Consider the following 15,846-nt stretch of genomic DNA (forward strand, 5'->3'; position numbering starts at 1 on the left):
ACAATCGTCTACAGCCTAGGGCTGAAAATGGAGCAGCACAAATGCTGGTACAAATGATCTATCAAAAAAAGACTGAGGGATCTATCAGGAAATAACATGGGGGCTCAATATAGAAAACAGGGGGGGGGGTTATGGAAACATTTCCATACATAAAGGCATTTCACAATGTATCAGAGGGAAGTTTGTGAAATCAAGGAGCTGAAACCACAACTCTCCTGACGAGTCTTCTGTTGGTGAATAGCTACAAACAGCAGACTCGGGTGGTCTTTCGGGCGCTGCGGGCGGTCAGACACTGTACCTGCGGGTCCCAGTAATCCCGCGCACTCCTGCAAGGCTGCCTTCGCGTTGCTCCCTCACAACATCTATTCTCTTATTCCGCAAAAGGAAGCCAGCGGAGTCACGTGATTTTACGTCATGTCACATGACTCTGCTCAGCTCCTGGGTGGAACAAGAGAAGAGACACTGTAAGGGAGCAACATGAAGGCAGCCTTGCGGGACTGCACAGAAAATCTGCAGTACAGGTAAGGGAGTGGGTGTGATTGACCACATATGTTGCGGGAGCAGGCGGGATTGGACACATATGTTGCGGGAGCAGGCGGGATTGGACACATATGTTGCGGGAGCGGGTGGGATTGGACACATATGTTGCAGGAGCGGGTGGGAGTGGAACACACACATTGCGGAAGCGGGCGGTAATGGTCACAAAATCTTGGCCACCTAAACAGGGCTTGACTGAGGATGACCAACTGGCTCTGGCACTTGAAGGCCACCAAATAACATTTGTGCAGAGATCAGCAGGATATGTGTGGCTGCAAGTAACATTATTACAGTTTTGGAGTGTGCGGTTGCCCGTATTCATCGGGCAGTCACACAATAGTGGGATATGGGATATGGCGGTATAGGGTAATTTGCTACCCCCACCCATTGTTTATTTTACCCTTCATTGAACCAGTTCCCCACCTTTGTGTATAGAATCTTTTTTGGGGTTGCCAACTTGCTCTCAGGTCCAGGAAAACTTTTATATTTAAAATCTGCATATTTTTAGGTATAATCATCACGCAGAAGGAAACATAACAAACCTGATGTACAATTGTTGAGTAAAGATACCACAACAATTAAATAGTTAAAAAAAATCCCTGGCTGAATAATTTATTGGTCTTCCATCGCCATCTAGTGTAAAGAAAAATCACTACACAAAGAAACAAATTATTTTTGGAAATTATTGAAATATTTTTTATATTATTTTGAAAACTGCCAAATTGTTCCAGGAGGAATATAGAGACTTTATTGCATATCCGAGGACTTTTCAGGCAAAGTTTTTGGAGTAATTCTATCTCTTAGATCGGCAGCAGATGTTTATTCCAGGGACTTTGTTGACATTAAAGACGTAAAGCTCAGGTACAGGTAATTTATTGCAGCTAACAAATTGCAACTGGATAACCCGGGCTTGTTAGGGAGTCTTTGTTGGTCCTTGTGATCACCAAATAAATAGCACTGTGGGTTGTAGTTTTGAAAGCAACTTCCGATACAGCGATGGGCGAGAGGGGCAGTAAAAGCTACTGTTCTTCCACATGTCATTTTATTTTCCAGCAGACCCTACCACTTCTCTGTGGCTTACCTTTGGAGGCAGTTGTTTTTGTTCAGTCCCACAGGCCACGGTTCCAAATAAATATTTCCGAGTAAAGGGACACTTCAGTAATAGTTGTCAATGTACATATGATACCCATAATTAAGACGGTTTGAGATGAGGTTCCAGGCAATTTTTACCACTTATCCCCACAGAGCCGGCATAGTCTGGCTAATTTAAGTGCAAGTCACCCCACCCCCCACCCCATAAATCCAAAAAGAAAAGGAATGGCCGTCTCTTTAACAAAGCTTGTACAGCTTGACCCGTTACCTTGCCCTCTTGGAACTTTTATGTTGTTTGAATATCAGCCTTCCTTTGTATTGCTGACCGTACACTTTTGGGCAAAGGCTGTTTTAACGTTTTTGCTGTGTTACTGTTTATAATTTCCTTCTTTGTCATTTTGTGCATCCACACACATTGTATACACATTATACCACAAACATTACATATCATATATTATATATTTTTGAAAACTAAACACCCCAGGGTATTTCAAATACTGATATTTTCCTTCTTTCCATGCACAGATTTTATCACCAGCCTTTCTCAACATTTGCAGTAGTTTTTGTGCCCCTCCCCCCACACATTTAGGTATGAATTTACAGCTCCTGGTATATGTTACTGTCAAAAAACAGTCCAATTTGTGTTCAGTAACACTGAGTACAGTGATACCCCCATGCATAGGGGTTTGTTGGGTTGCCTGGGAGGTAAAAGGCCATCTTGACAAGGTTTGCATTTTTTTTTTGAATTTCAACATCAGTCGGGCTGCCAGGCCCATTAGACTTGGTTTATTGTGAATCTAGTTTTAAGCCAATATGTGTGTAGTAGATACATGGAGCGGTTACCCTTTCAGGCAGAAATGGTACGAGGGTGGAGTGGCGAGAGTTAACAGAGTTTAAATAAGATGTGGAGTGAACCCAATCAACCGTACATGAGGTTTACTCCAGTTCATTAGTATCTTTGTGTTATTATGGGAGTCCTTTTGCCTAAACCATTCCAAGTTGGGAAATGTGACACCTCTCCTAGCCAGAAAGGCACCGTTTTGACCCTGCAAAGAACCCTCCAACAAACAAAGGCGTTACAAACTCAGCCCCTTTTCTACTAAAGGTTACATTTAAGAGATTAAATCTAGATCCAGGGATCTGGGGTCCTCATATTTATATTTGAGGTGCCCACATTTTTCCTAGCAGAATGACATCAGACAAGGTTGGGTTACCTCCAATCATTTAATAGATAAACTGAAGTCTGCAGTGTTAGATCACAGACTGACCAAGGAAGGTCATTATGGAAAGAGGGATTTCTGACAAGTCTGGATCTGAAAAAATATAACCTTTATGTGCTGTAACTGGATAGAAAAACCCTTTGCTAGGTGTCCCAATGGACACCTAGGTGTCCCAAAGTGGCCCAATCTCGTAGCCCCTCCTATTCTTCTGCGGACTGCAGCCCTGACATCTGACCTGCAGTCAACAGGTATAAAGTATCCTGTACTTAGATATTAAGGTGTCCTTATTTTGGTGGCCAAGATCTAATTTTGCAATAAATTGCCATTATTCGTGCCAAAAGCTCCTCCGGGAATAGAATAAAGTACTTCTGTAAGTAGGATTTCTATTAACTGTTCTCCCTTTTATTTTTATCTGCTTGGTGTGACTAAATTGTTAATATAATTGTTTGTATGTACTGTGAATATTTTTTATTTCATAATAAATCATTCATTTATTAAGTTCCTGCCTTTGTCTGGTATAAGAACCACATTTGCCTTGAAGAGAGTTATTTAATAATCCGTAGTCTTCTTAGATGCTTGGCTAATCTGCATGTTTGGATATATAAACTATTTGGGGACAGTAGATTAAAAAGAAAGTTGAGCGTTTTAACCAGGTTTGGTGGCAGCATTACCTATCTTTATATCAGAGTGGGAGGTGTGTAAGCGGGGCATTTAATTATTATTTTCCAGTCTAGTGAAGACTGTCACGAACGCACTCTACTCCAAGCGTGCGTGTGACTTGGTTCTGGTGGTAAAAGGGTTAAAATTCACTATCTGTCTGCACTAGACCGAAAATAGTGATAAAAATACAAATATCCACCCTTACTACCACCCGCACTTAACTATAATGATATAACAAATATCAAAATAACGCTGCCACCACCAAGACAATTTAGAAATGGGGTGCCTTGGTACCCCCACACGAATCCGACTAAAAAAACCCACACAGTATATTTTAACACAATAATTACGTGATTTAAAATTACCAATAAAATGGTCTAACCAGGTAACGTGAGTCTTTACCAGACAAAGGCAGAACTTAATAAAGGAATATTTATTATGAATAAAAAAATCACAGTGCATACAAAAAAGATGATAAACAGATTTACACCAACAGATAAAAATAAAAAGGAGAAAATTACAGAAAACCTAACTACTCACTGAATGGTAAAGTAACAGTTTTTCTGTCCGTAGGGCTCCGGCAAGGAAAGATGGCGACTTACTCAAAATTAGATCTTGGCCCCTAGTAAGCACAATGACCCATCTTCGCTCGTTAATTTTATACACTTTCCCAGTTCATCTCGAGTTTCCAAGCCGGCCCAGAGGTGGTATAAGCGGACGGAAGGTGTACCATAAGTGACCTCCCCCTTGTGTGGTGGAAACATATCCGTCAAAATAACTAATTTTCATTTTATTGTCCCTCCTGTGCTCGCCACAGCAATAATTCATGCATTTATGAATTTATTGTAAATTGTGAAGTCCATAGATATGTCACACTTGCTACTTATGACTAAACATCATAGACTTCACAATTCCTTCCAAACTGGTTAAGTGGCGCTGCCATGTTTGTACTCTTTTTGTAGGGTGCGCTTTCCCCGTTCTAGGTATGCACACAAGGAGGTATGATAATGAATATATAAGTTATTATTGATATGTGTTTGATATGACCTGGATATGAAATGGTTTTCCTGACTGCTAGTGGTCACTTAGCATATCAAAGAATCCAGTATCTATGAGGGGATACAGGCATATGGTCGTCTACATTTGAACCTAGACAAAACGGCAGCTCCACTGCAGGACCTAACACCCCGTAGAAGGCCCCGGTTGGAGTCCGAGCTTCAAAAGGACAAATTTATCTCACAAGACCTTTTGGCACCACATGCCTGTACAATCAAATTAACCCCTCTAATACTGAGATTGGCCATACCATCTCTACCAGGTAGCAAGTCCCTGTATGCACTACACAAGTTGGTGTGACACCTCCCCCAAATAAGATGGTGGCCCAGAGATTAAGCCACAAGCTTATCTCTGCGCCTACCTACTTTTTCCCTGGGTAACAGTTTCCGGCTAAGATAAAGTATTTCTTTGGGAAAACCCACCCTACAGAAGGTACTTTTCAAAGCATCGGCTACGTTGTCTGCTCTGTTACAGGAGAAGGCCATGGTCTCAGGGTACCCAGGGGCATAGTCCATCCCCTTAGTAACAGATTGGTTCTCCATGCGGCTCGGTATAGCTATAAGCCCTAACAAATCTACTTTATGGGTAGCTAGGGTGTCTCGCCCTGGCTTCCCAAACCATGTAGGCCCTTCGTAAGGGATAACAGAATGGTCACCAGTTTCACCCTCTCCCTTGTGTCCTGACTTCGTAGTCCCACAGAATACGGGCACGGGTGCACCAAAGCCCTCTCTTTGTCCCCTATTCTGCTGCCAGGTTACCACAGCTATGATTGAAACATCTGTCACTCCACCTGTTCCACTCCAAGGATGCATACATACAGGACCCTGGGAACCAGCTAATCCTGACACAGAGGAACAGTCACTCACCCTCTGCCCTTCTTCACAGGGTGGCCCCCTCACATTTTCGCACAGCACCTCAAACATCCCTGGTTCTGGCACAGAGTCACTCTGCCCTCCCTCCCAGTGATGCAAAACCTTCAAATTCTCAAACGGCACCTCAGACACCCCTGGTTCTGGCACAGATTCGCTCTGCCCTCCCTCCCAGTGATGCAAAACCTCCACATTCTCACACGGTACCTCAGACACCCCTGGTTCTGGCACAGATTCGCTCTGCCCTCCCTCCCAGTGATGCAAAACCTCCACATTCTCACACGCCACCTCAGACATCCCTGGTTCTGGCACAGATTCAATCTGTCCTCCCTCCCAGTGATGCAAAACCTCCACCTTCTCACATGGCACCTCAGACATCCCTGGTTCTGGCACAGATTCGCTCTGCCCTCCCTCCCAGTGATGCAAAACCTCCACATTCTCACACGGTACCTCAGACACCCCTGGTTCTGGCACAGATTCGCTCTGCCCTCCCTCCCAGTGATGCAAAACCTCCACATTCTCACATGGCACCTCAGACATCCCTGGTTCTGGCACAGATTCGCTCTGCCCTCCCTCCCAGTGATGCAAAACCTTCACATTCTCCCACAGCACCTCAGACATTCTGGGTTCTAGCACAGGCAGACACGCGCAACCTTTCTGCCCACTCTCCCCATGAGGCTGCCCTGGTACATTTTTATACACTGCCCTTTCTATGGTAGGGCCCCTAGAATACCTGGATAAATCAAAAGTGTCATCCTCCGGCATATATTTTGACAACAGCCTACCCAAATCAGTACCCAGTAACACATTAGTAGGAATGTTATCTGATACCCCCACATCTCTTACACCCTTCCCCGCTCCCCAATCCAAAAATACTCGTGCCATTGGCACTGCATGAAGTACTCCCCCAATTCCCCGCACTGTTAAGTTCTTGCCAAGAATAAAGTCCTCAGAGCTCACTAGCTCTGGACGCACAAGAGTCACTTCTGCCCCCGTGTCTCTGAGCCCCACAGTTACCTTGTTTCCCACAGTCACAGGTTGCATATTCACATTGGGGGTGTTCTCAGCGCTGGAGACGAACAACACCGAAGATGGTGATTCTGAGGGGTGACCCACTCCTGTGGATGGCGTAGGATTTCTTTTCTCCGGGCAAGTAGCGCTAATGTGCCCCACTTTATTACAAATAAAACACCTGCGGCTATCCCCATACGTAGAAATGGCACTAGCTCCCCCTCTCCCTGAGGTAGAAATTGACACAGAAGATGGTACAGTAGACTGGGTGGTGGGAAGCCGTGGTGTAGTGGTCTTCCAGCTGGATGCTCCTGTAGAAAAACCTCTGCTCCGGTCCGATTGTGCTCGGTTGGCAGTGTGGAAATCCGCCAGCTCACCCGCTTCCAGTGCTGTCTTGGGCTCCCGGTCCAGCAGCCATTCTTGTACATTGGCTGGGCACAGCTGCAAAAACTGTTCCTTGATGATTAGATCTTCCAAGCTTTCTAAGGTTTTAATCTCCAGCCCTCTAATCCACTGCCGGAATGCCGTCGTCAGGTGTCCCACAACTGCAGTGTAGCTCTCAGTGGAACGCTTTTGCAAAGTCCGGAATTTCTTTCGGTACACCTCAGGGGTAAGGTTGTACCGTCTCTGCAGTGCAGCCTTAATTGCCTCATAGTCCTGGTCAGATTCTGCTGGTAGCTCTGCAAATGCTTCCAGCGCAGGACCTCGGAGACCAGGGGTGAGGTACTTTGCCCACTGGTCCTTTGGCAATTGGTACTGCCTGCAAACCTTTTCAAAACTGCGCAGAAAGACATCCAGATCCCCATCTTTGTCCAACGTGGGAAAATTCTCTGCACGTGGTTTGGGTGCATAATAGTCTCTTGAAACCACACTGATAGGTGAGGCACTTAACCTCTCCAACTCTGCCAGTTTTAGTTCATGCTCTCTTGCCGCCTGGCGCTCTGCAGCTTCTCTCTCTTGATATTTAAGGATAAGCTGCAGCCTGAGGTTTGCATCTGTTGAGTCCACGTATTTGAAAACAGTTTGTAGATAAGAGTCCAAGGGACCTCCAGATCTTGGCACGTCACCGACATCAGCTTCAGGTATCTCCCGTGTGACCATGCCTCCCTCAGAAGTGTTTGCAGCATCACTTTGCGCTGCTTGTTGCATTTCATAGTCCACAAGCGCTTGAATAAGTTCATCCTTTGATTTTCCCCGGATGGGAATACATTGTTCACGGCAACGTTGCTCCAGAGCACTCTTGGACTGTGTTTGGTATTCCATTTATCACACCGCCCCAAACAAATGATAGCAAAAGAAAAGAAAACAAAGGGGGGGGGGACTGTTGAGGTGTAAATATACTAAGTATGCACTGAGTTCAGCCTTTGGAAATTGAGAAACAATTTCTTTTTAGTGTCTGGATTAGCAAATCCAGCAACACTGAAATCTGGTACCGAAAAAGATGGAAAAAATCTTTAACTATCCCACCGCTATGCCACCAATTTGTCACGAACGCACTCTACTCCAAGCGTGCGTGTGACTTGGTTCTGGTGGTAAAAGGGTTAAAATTCACTATCTGTCTGCACTAGACCGAAAATAGTGATAAAAATACAAATATCCACCCTTACTACCACCCGCACTTAACTATAATGATATAACAAATATCAAAATAACGCTGCCACCACCAAGACAATTTAGAAATGGGGTGCCTTGGTACCCCCACACGAATCCGACTAAAAACACCCACACAGTATATTTTAACACAATAATTACGTGATTTAAAATTACCAATAAAATGGTCTAACCAGGTAACGTGAGTCTTTACCAGACAAAGGCAGAACTTAATAAAGGAATATTTATTATGAATAAAAAAATCACAGTGCATACAAAAAAGATGATAAACAGATTTACACCAACAGATAAAAATAAAAAGGAGAAAATTACAGAAAACCTAACTACTCACTGAATGGTAAAGTAACAGTTTTTCTGTCCGTAGGGCTCCGGCAAGGAAAGATGGCGACTTACTCAAAATTAGATCTTGGCCCCTAGTAAGCACAATGACCCATCTTCGCTCGTTAATTTTATACACTTTCCCAGTTCATCTCGAGTTTCCAAGCCGGCCCAGAGGTGGTATAAGCGGACGGAAGGTGTACCATAAGTGACCTCCCCCTTGTGTGGTGGAAACATATCCGTCAAAATAACTAATTTTCATTTTATTGTCCCTCCTGTGCTCGCCACAGCAATAATTCATGCATTTATGAATTTATTGTAAATTGTGAAGTCCATAGATATGTCACACTTGCTACTTATGACTAAACATCATAGACTTCACAATTCCTTCCAAACTGGTTAAGTGGCGCTGCCATGTTTGTACTCTTTTTGTAGGGTGCGCTTTCCCCGTTCTAGGTATGCACACAAGGAGGTATGATAATGAATATATAAGTTATTATTGATATGTGTTTGATATGACCTGGATATGAAATGGTTTTCCTGACTGCTAGTGGTCACTTAGCATATCAAAGAATCCAGTATCTATGAGGGGATACAGGCATATGGTCGTCTACATTTGAACCTAGACAAAACGGCAGCTCCACTGCAGGACCTAACACCCCGTAGAAGGCCCCGGTTGGAGTCCGAGCTTCAAAAGGACAAATTTATCTCACAAGACCTTTTGGCACCACATGCCTGTACAATCAAATTAACCCCTCTAATACTGAGATTGGCCATACCATCTCTACCAGGTAGCAAGTCCCTGTATGCACTACACAAGTTGGTGTGACACCTCCCCCAAATAAGATGGTGGCCCAGAGATTAAGCCACAAGCTTATCTCTGCGCCTACCTACTTTTTCCCTGGGTAACAGTTTCCGGCTAAGATAAAGTATTTCTTTGGGAAAACCCACCCTACAGAAGGTACTTTTCAAAGCATCGGCTACGTTGTCTGCTCTGTTACAGGAGAAGGCCATGGTCTCAGGGTACCCAGGGGCATAGTCCATCCCCTTAGTAACAGATTGGTTCTCCATGCGGCTCGGTATAGCTATAAGCCCTAACAAATCTACTTTATGGGTAGCTAGGGTGTCTCGCCCTGGCTTCCCAAACCATGTAGGCCCTTCGTAAGGGATAACAGAATGGTCACCAGTTTCACCCTCTCCCTTGTGTCCTGACTTCGTAGTCCCACAGAATACGGGCACGGGTGCACCAAAGCCCTCTCTTTGTCCCCTATTCTGCTGCCAGGTTACCACAGCTATGATTGAAACATCTGTCACTCCACCTGTTCCACTCCAAGGATGCATACATACAGGACCCTGGGAACCAGCTAATCCTGACACAGAGGAACAGTCACTCACCCTCTGCCCTTCTTCACAGGGTGGCCCCCTCACATTTTCGCACAGCACCTCAAACATCCCTGGTTCTGGCACAGAGTCACTCTGCCCTCCCTCCCAGTGATGCAAAACCTTCAAATTCTCAAACGGCACCTCAGACACCCCTGGTTCTGGCACAGATTCGCTCTGCCCTCCCTCCCAGTGATGCAAAACCTCCACATTCTCACACGGTACCTCAGACACCCCTGGTTCTGGCACAGATTCGCTCTGCCCTCCCTCCCAGTGATGCAAAACCTCCACATTCTCACACGCCACCTCAGACATCCCTGGTTCTGGCACAGATTCAATCTGTCCTCCCTCCCAGTGATGCAAAACCTCCACCTTCTCACATGGCACCTCAGACATCCCTGGTTCTGGCACAGATTCGCTCTGCCCTCCCTCCCAGTGATGCAAAACCTCCACATTCTCACACGGTACCTCAGACACCCCTGGTTCTGGCACAGATTCGCTCTGCCCTCCCTCCCAGTGATGCAAAACCTCCACATTCTCACATGGCACCTCAGACATCCCTGGTTCTGGCACAGATTCGCTCTGCCCTCCCTCCCAGTGATGCAAAACCTTCACATTCTCCCACAGCACCTCAGACATTCTGGGTTCTAGCACAGGCAGACACGCGCAACCTTTCTGCCCACTCTCCCCATGAGGCTGCCCTGGTACATTTTTATACACTGCCCTTTCTATGGTAGGGCCCCTAGAATACCTGGATAAATCAAAAGTGTCATCCTCCGGCATATATTTTGACAACAGCCTACCCAAATCAGTACCCAGTAACACATTAGTAGGAATGTTATCTGATACCCCCACATCTCTTACACCCTTCCCCGCTCCCCAATCCAAAAATACTCGTGCCATTGGCACTGCATGAAGTACTCCCCCAATTCCCCGCACTGTTAAGTTCTTGCCAAGAATAAAGTCCTCAGAGCTCACTAGCTCTGGACGCACAAGAGTCACTTCTGCCCCCGTGTCTCTGAGCCCCACAGTTACCTTGTTTCCCACAGTCACAGGTTGCATATTCACATTGGGGGTGTTCTCAGCGCTGGAGACGAACAACACCGAAGATGGTGATTCTGAGGGGTGACCCACTCCTGTGGATGGCGTAGGATTTCTTTTCTCCGGGCAAGTAGCGCTAATGTGCCCCACTTTATTACAAATAAAACACCTGCGGCTATCCCCATACGTAGAAATGGCACTAGCTCCCCCTCTCCCTGAGGTAGAAATTGACACAGAAGATGGTACAGTAGACTGGGTGGTGGGAAGCCGTGGTGTAGTGGTCTTCCAGCTGGATGCTCCTGTAGAAAAACCTCTGCTCCGGTCCGATTGTGCTCGGTTGGCAGTGTGGAAATCCGCCAGCTCACCCGCTTCCAGTGCTGTCTTGGGCTCCCGGTCCAGCAGCCATTCTTGTACATTGGCTGGGCACAGCTGCAAAAACTGTTCCTTGATGATTAGATCTTCCAAGCTTTCTAAGGTTTTAATCTCCAGCCCTCTAATCCACTGCCGGAATGCCGTCGTCAGGTGTCCCACAACTGCAGTGTAGCTCTCAGTGGAACGCTTTTGCAAAGTCCGGAATTTCTTTCGGTACACCTCAGGGGTAAGGTTGTACCGTCTCTGCAGTGCAGCCTTAATTGCCTCATAGTCCTGGTCAGATTCTGCTGGTAGCTCTGCAAATGCTTCCAGCGCAGGACCTCGGAGACCAGGGGTGAGGTACTTTGCCCACTGGTCCTTTGGCAATTGGTACTGCCTGCAAACCTTTTCAAAACTGCGCAGAAAGACATCCAGATCCCCATCTTTGTCCAACGTGGGAAAATTCTCTGCACGTGGTTTGGGTGCATAATAGTCTCTTGAAACCACACTGATAGGTGAGGCACTTAACCTCTCCAACTCTGCCAGTTTTAGTTCATGCTCTCTTGCCGCCTGGCGCTCTGCAGCTTCTCTCTCTTGATATTTAAGGATAAGCTGCAGCCTGAGGTTTGCATCTGTTGAGTCCACGTATTTGAAAACAGTTTGTAGATAAGAGTCCAAGGGACCTCCAGATCTTGGCACGTCACCGACATCAGCTTCAGGTATCTCCCGTGTGACCATGCCTCCCTCAGAAGTGTTTGCAGCATCACTTTGCGCTGCTTGTTGCATTTCATAGTCCACAAGCGCTTGAATAAGTTCATCCTTTGATTTTCCCCGGATGGGAATACATTGTTCACGGCAACGTTGCTCCAGAGCACTCTTGGACTGTGTTTGGTATTCCATTTATCACACCGCCCCAAACAAATGATAGCAAAAGAAAAGAAAACAAAGGGGGGGGGGACTGTTGAGGTGTAAATATACTAAGTATGCACTGAGTTCAGCCTTTGGAAATTGAGAAACAATTTCTTTTTAGTGTCTGGATTAGCAAATCCAGCAACACTGAAATCTGGTACCGAAAAAGATGGAAAAAATCTTTAACTATCCCACCGCTATGCCACCAATTTGTCACGAACGCACTCTACTCCAAGCGTGCGTGTGACTTGGTTCTGGTGGTAAAAGGGTTAAAATTCACTATCTGTCTGCACTAGACCGAAAATAGTGATAAAAATACAAATATCCACCCTTACTACCACCCGCACTTAACTATAATGATATAACAAATATCAAAATAACGCTGCCACCACCAAGACAATTTAGAAATGGGGTGCCTTGGTACCCCCACACGAATCCGACTAAAAAAACCCACACAGTATATTTTAACACAATAATTACGTGATTTAAAATTACCAATAAAATGGTCTAACCAGGTAACGTGAGTCTTTACCAGACAAAGGCAGAACTTAATAAAGGAATATTTATTATGAATAAAAAAATCACAGTGCATACAAAAAAGATGATAAACAGATTTACACCAACAGATAAAAATAAAAAGGAGAAAATTACAGAAAACCTAACTACTCACTGAATGGTAAAGTAACAGTTTTTCTGTCCGTAGGGCTCCGGCAAGGAAAGATGGCGACTTACTCAAAATTAGATCTTGGCCCCTAGTAAGCACAATGACCCATCTTCGCTCGTTAATTTTATACACTTTCCCAGTTCATCTCGAGTTTCCAAGCCGGCCCAGAGGTGGTATAAGCGGACGGAAGGTGTACCATAAGTGACCTCCCCCTTGTGTGGTGGAAACATATCCGTCAAAATAACTAATTTTCATTTTATTGTCCCTCCTGTGCTCGCCACAGCAATAATTCATGCATTTATGAATTTATTGTAAATTGTGAAGTCCATAGATATGTCACACTTGCTACTTATGACTAAACATCATAGACTTCACAATTCCTTCCAAACTGGTTAAGTGGCGCTGCCATGTTTGTACTCTTTTTGTAGGGTGCGCTTTCCCCGTTCTAGGTATGCACACAAGGAGGTATGATAATGAATATATAAGTTATTATTGATATGTGTTTGATATGACCTGGATATGAAATGGTTTTCCTGACTGCTAGTGGTCACTTAGCATATCAAAGAATCCAGTATCTATGAGGGGATACAGGCATATGGTCGTCTACATTTGAACCTAGACAAAACGGCAGCTCCACTGCAGGACCTAACACCCCGTAGAAGGCCCCGGTTGGAGTCCGAGCTTCAAAAGGACAAATTTATCTCACAAGACCTTTTGGCACCACATGCCTGTACAATCAAATTAACCCCTCTAATACTGAGATTGGCCATACCATCTCTACCAGGTAGCAAGTCCCTGTATGCACTACACAAGTTGGTGTGACAAAGACAGATAGTGATTTAGACCCTCTTACCGCAAAAATAAGTCATGTGCCTGCTTGGAGTAGTGCGCATTCCAGACATGTGCCATGTCCTATTTTTAGGAGATCTTTCAACCTGGCCAAGTCAATCTACCCCATCAAATCATATTTTTTTTTAAACTACACACTCCATGGGCATTTACAACAACCATTTTTTTTAACTCTTTCCATGTGATAATGTTTGTGAAGATATAGTGCTAATTTTAGGACTTGCTCATATCTGCATGTATATTTGGACTTTAAAAAAAAAAAAAAAAGATTTGTGAAACTGGATGGTTCTCCTGATGCTGACATCTGTGGCAAATTATTTTTACATGTTACACATTTTTTAAACTATTTTATTATCATTATTATGATTTTACGGATCACTTGTGATTAGTGAGCTGGGCTCCATTGACTGCGTGGTTGAATTCAGTACATGGACAGACCCTTGTGAAGTCATTAGCTGTTCAGTTGGCAGTGCCATCTTGTGAGTGGCAGCAATGGTGCTTAGAATAAAATCAGTCTGGGTGCAATGAAAAAACATTGTACAGAATTATCAGTAATCAGGTTCCCTTTATTCTCAGTGGAACTCAATGTATCAGTAAATAGTGTTCGGAAAAGACAGAATATGGAGGCAGAGAGACAAACAGTGTGCCATGCAGTATACATTTATCGGCCAATCACAGTGATTGTATGACATAGGTGGTTGCTAATTGGTTCCTACAGACTGCCTTGGTAACGAGACAGTCTCCTGCAGTGGGTTCTATACCATCAATATAGGTTTTTGGGCACACTTTTTGTGCGATAACATAGAACATGAATGATGTTTTTACTGTTTAATAACTATGGTTAATAACTCATTGTTAACTGAAATAAACAATGTGAGAAGTGGCACATGGCAAATAGATAGAAAAATAGTGGCTCTCCAGCTGTCATGGGACTATGATTTCCTTGAGTTCAGTCAGTATCTTTAAGGAAGAGAAGCATGCATATGGTCATCTGAGATTATGAGTTTTTTTAGTTCTACAACAGCCAGAGGACTGCTGTCTTTCTCAGGTAAGCATACAGCAGGGCAATGTCCTTTTCTAAACTTTGCTCATACCTCTTCTACTCTTTGTCTTCTCAAAAACTGTTTTATTTGTGTTTTTCTCAAACACTATCTTGATTATCTTTGTATTCTATAAATTAAATCCCATAATGATCAAAATCACCTGATTCCAAAATCTCAATACACAAAATAACCTCTCTTTTTAATGTAAACAAATTGAGTAAATGAGACGAATAAAACCAACATTAGACAATATAGATTTAGAAACTTCACATTTATTTAGAAAAATTAAACAGAATAAGAAACATTTTGCAGTTTCCGGATAAGAACATTAGGAAGTTAAGAGACAACATGACAGTGAGAAATATGGCCAAAATAAGGGCTACATCTGGACTCACAAAGAGTCATCCTTCAGCACTCAGGAGAGGAAAAACCCCCATTATGGAGGAAACCTCTGGGGAACCATGGCAAAAAGGACTGCCCTTCCCTCTGGGCTTAAGTAGGAAAAAGTAAAATGCCCTTAATTGTTCTTCAATTAAAATTACCTTTAACAGTGTGTTTCTTTCAAATTATTATTATTATTATACTTTAGATTCGGCAGCGCTGAAAATTTTACAGATAATGACAAGTACAATACAGCAATTGACATACAGCTACAAGAGAAATAAAGGGGCCTGTTCCCGCAGGAACTTACAATCTATGTTTTAACAGAATGGAATTATTTGACAAGTTTATGTTCCCTTACTTACCATCTGCAACCCCACCAAAAGAAACAATAATGGAAGAAATGTTGAGACCCTTTGCAAAAGATTTGTCTACACATGTTGCTGTTATAATCATTTACAACCTTGTGACATAACCACCAACTCACAAGGTCAGCAACCATAGAATGGATCTTTTGCAGAGGCACAAATGGTACATGTCAATCTAATCAGCTACAACCTCCTTGAGCTAGAACCCTCAAATTGCAAGGTAAGCATAAATAGAAAGGATGTTTGGCAGAGGCACTAGTCTTTAAAAAATGGTACATGAGTCAATCCTCTAATTAATTAGAACATTGTTAGCTAGACTGCTGAATCTCAAGGTTAGCAAACAATGTTGATACTCTTGTCAGAGGCACCATACTTAAACATATGGTACGTTAGTTAATGCTCTAATTAAATAGACCCTACTTAGCTACACCAATAAATCTCAAGGTCTTAAAGCGGCAATAGTCTTGCAAAAAAAAACAATCAAGA

General features: G+C 43.9%; 2 protein-coding genes across 2 annotated transcripts; both read right to left on the reverse strand.

Annotated features, from left to right (window-relative positions):
• Nucleotides 1-5,154: 5,154 nt before the first annotated feature.
• Nucleotides 5,155-7,708, reverse strand: LOC128490399 (uncharacterized). The gene is made up of 2 exons (XM_053462256.1): nucleotides 6,168-7,708; nucleotides 5,155-5,311 (listed from the first exon to the last, which is right to left on the reverse strand). Exons 1-2 carry the CDS (start codon nucleotides 7,706-7,708, stop codon nucleotides 5,155-5,157), a joined length of 1,698 nt encoding a protein of 565 aa, XP_053318231.1.
• A 1,784-nt stretch (nucleotides 7,709-9,492) lies between these two features.
• LOC128490400 (uncharacterized) lies at nucleotides 9,493-12,046 on the reverse strand. The gene is made up of 2 exons (XM_053462257.1): nucleotides 10,506-12,046; nucleotides 9,493-9,649 (listed from the first exon to the last, which is right to left on the reverse strand). Exons 1-2 carry the CDS (start codon nucleotides 12,044-12,046, stop codon nucleotides 9,493-9,495), a joined length of 1,698 nt encoding a protein of 565 aa, XP_053318232.1.
• Between the last annotated feature and the right edge of the window lie 3,800 nt (nucleotides 12,047-15,846).

Source organism: Spea bombifrons, chromosome 4 (genome assembly GCF_027358695.1).
Source record: "Spea bombifrons isolate aSpeBom1 chromosome 4, aSpeBom1.2.pri, whole genome shotgun sequence".
NCBI lineage: Eukaryota > Metazoa > Chordata > Amphibia > Anura > Pelobatidae > Spea > Spea bombifrons.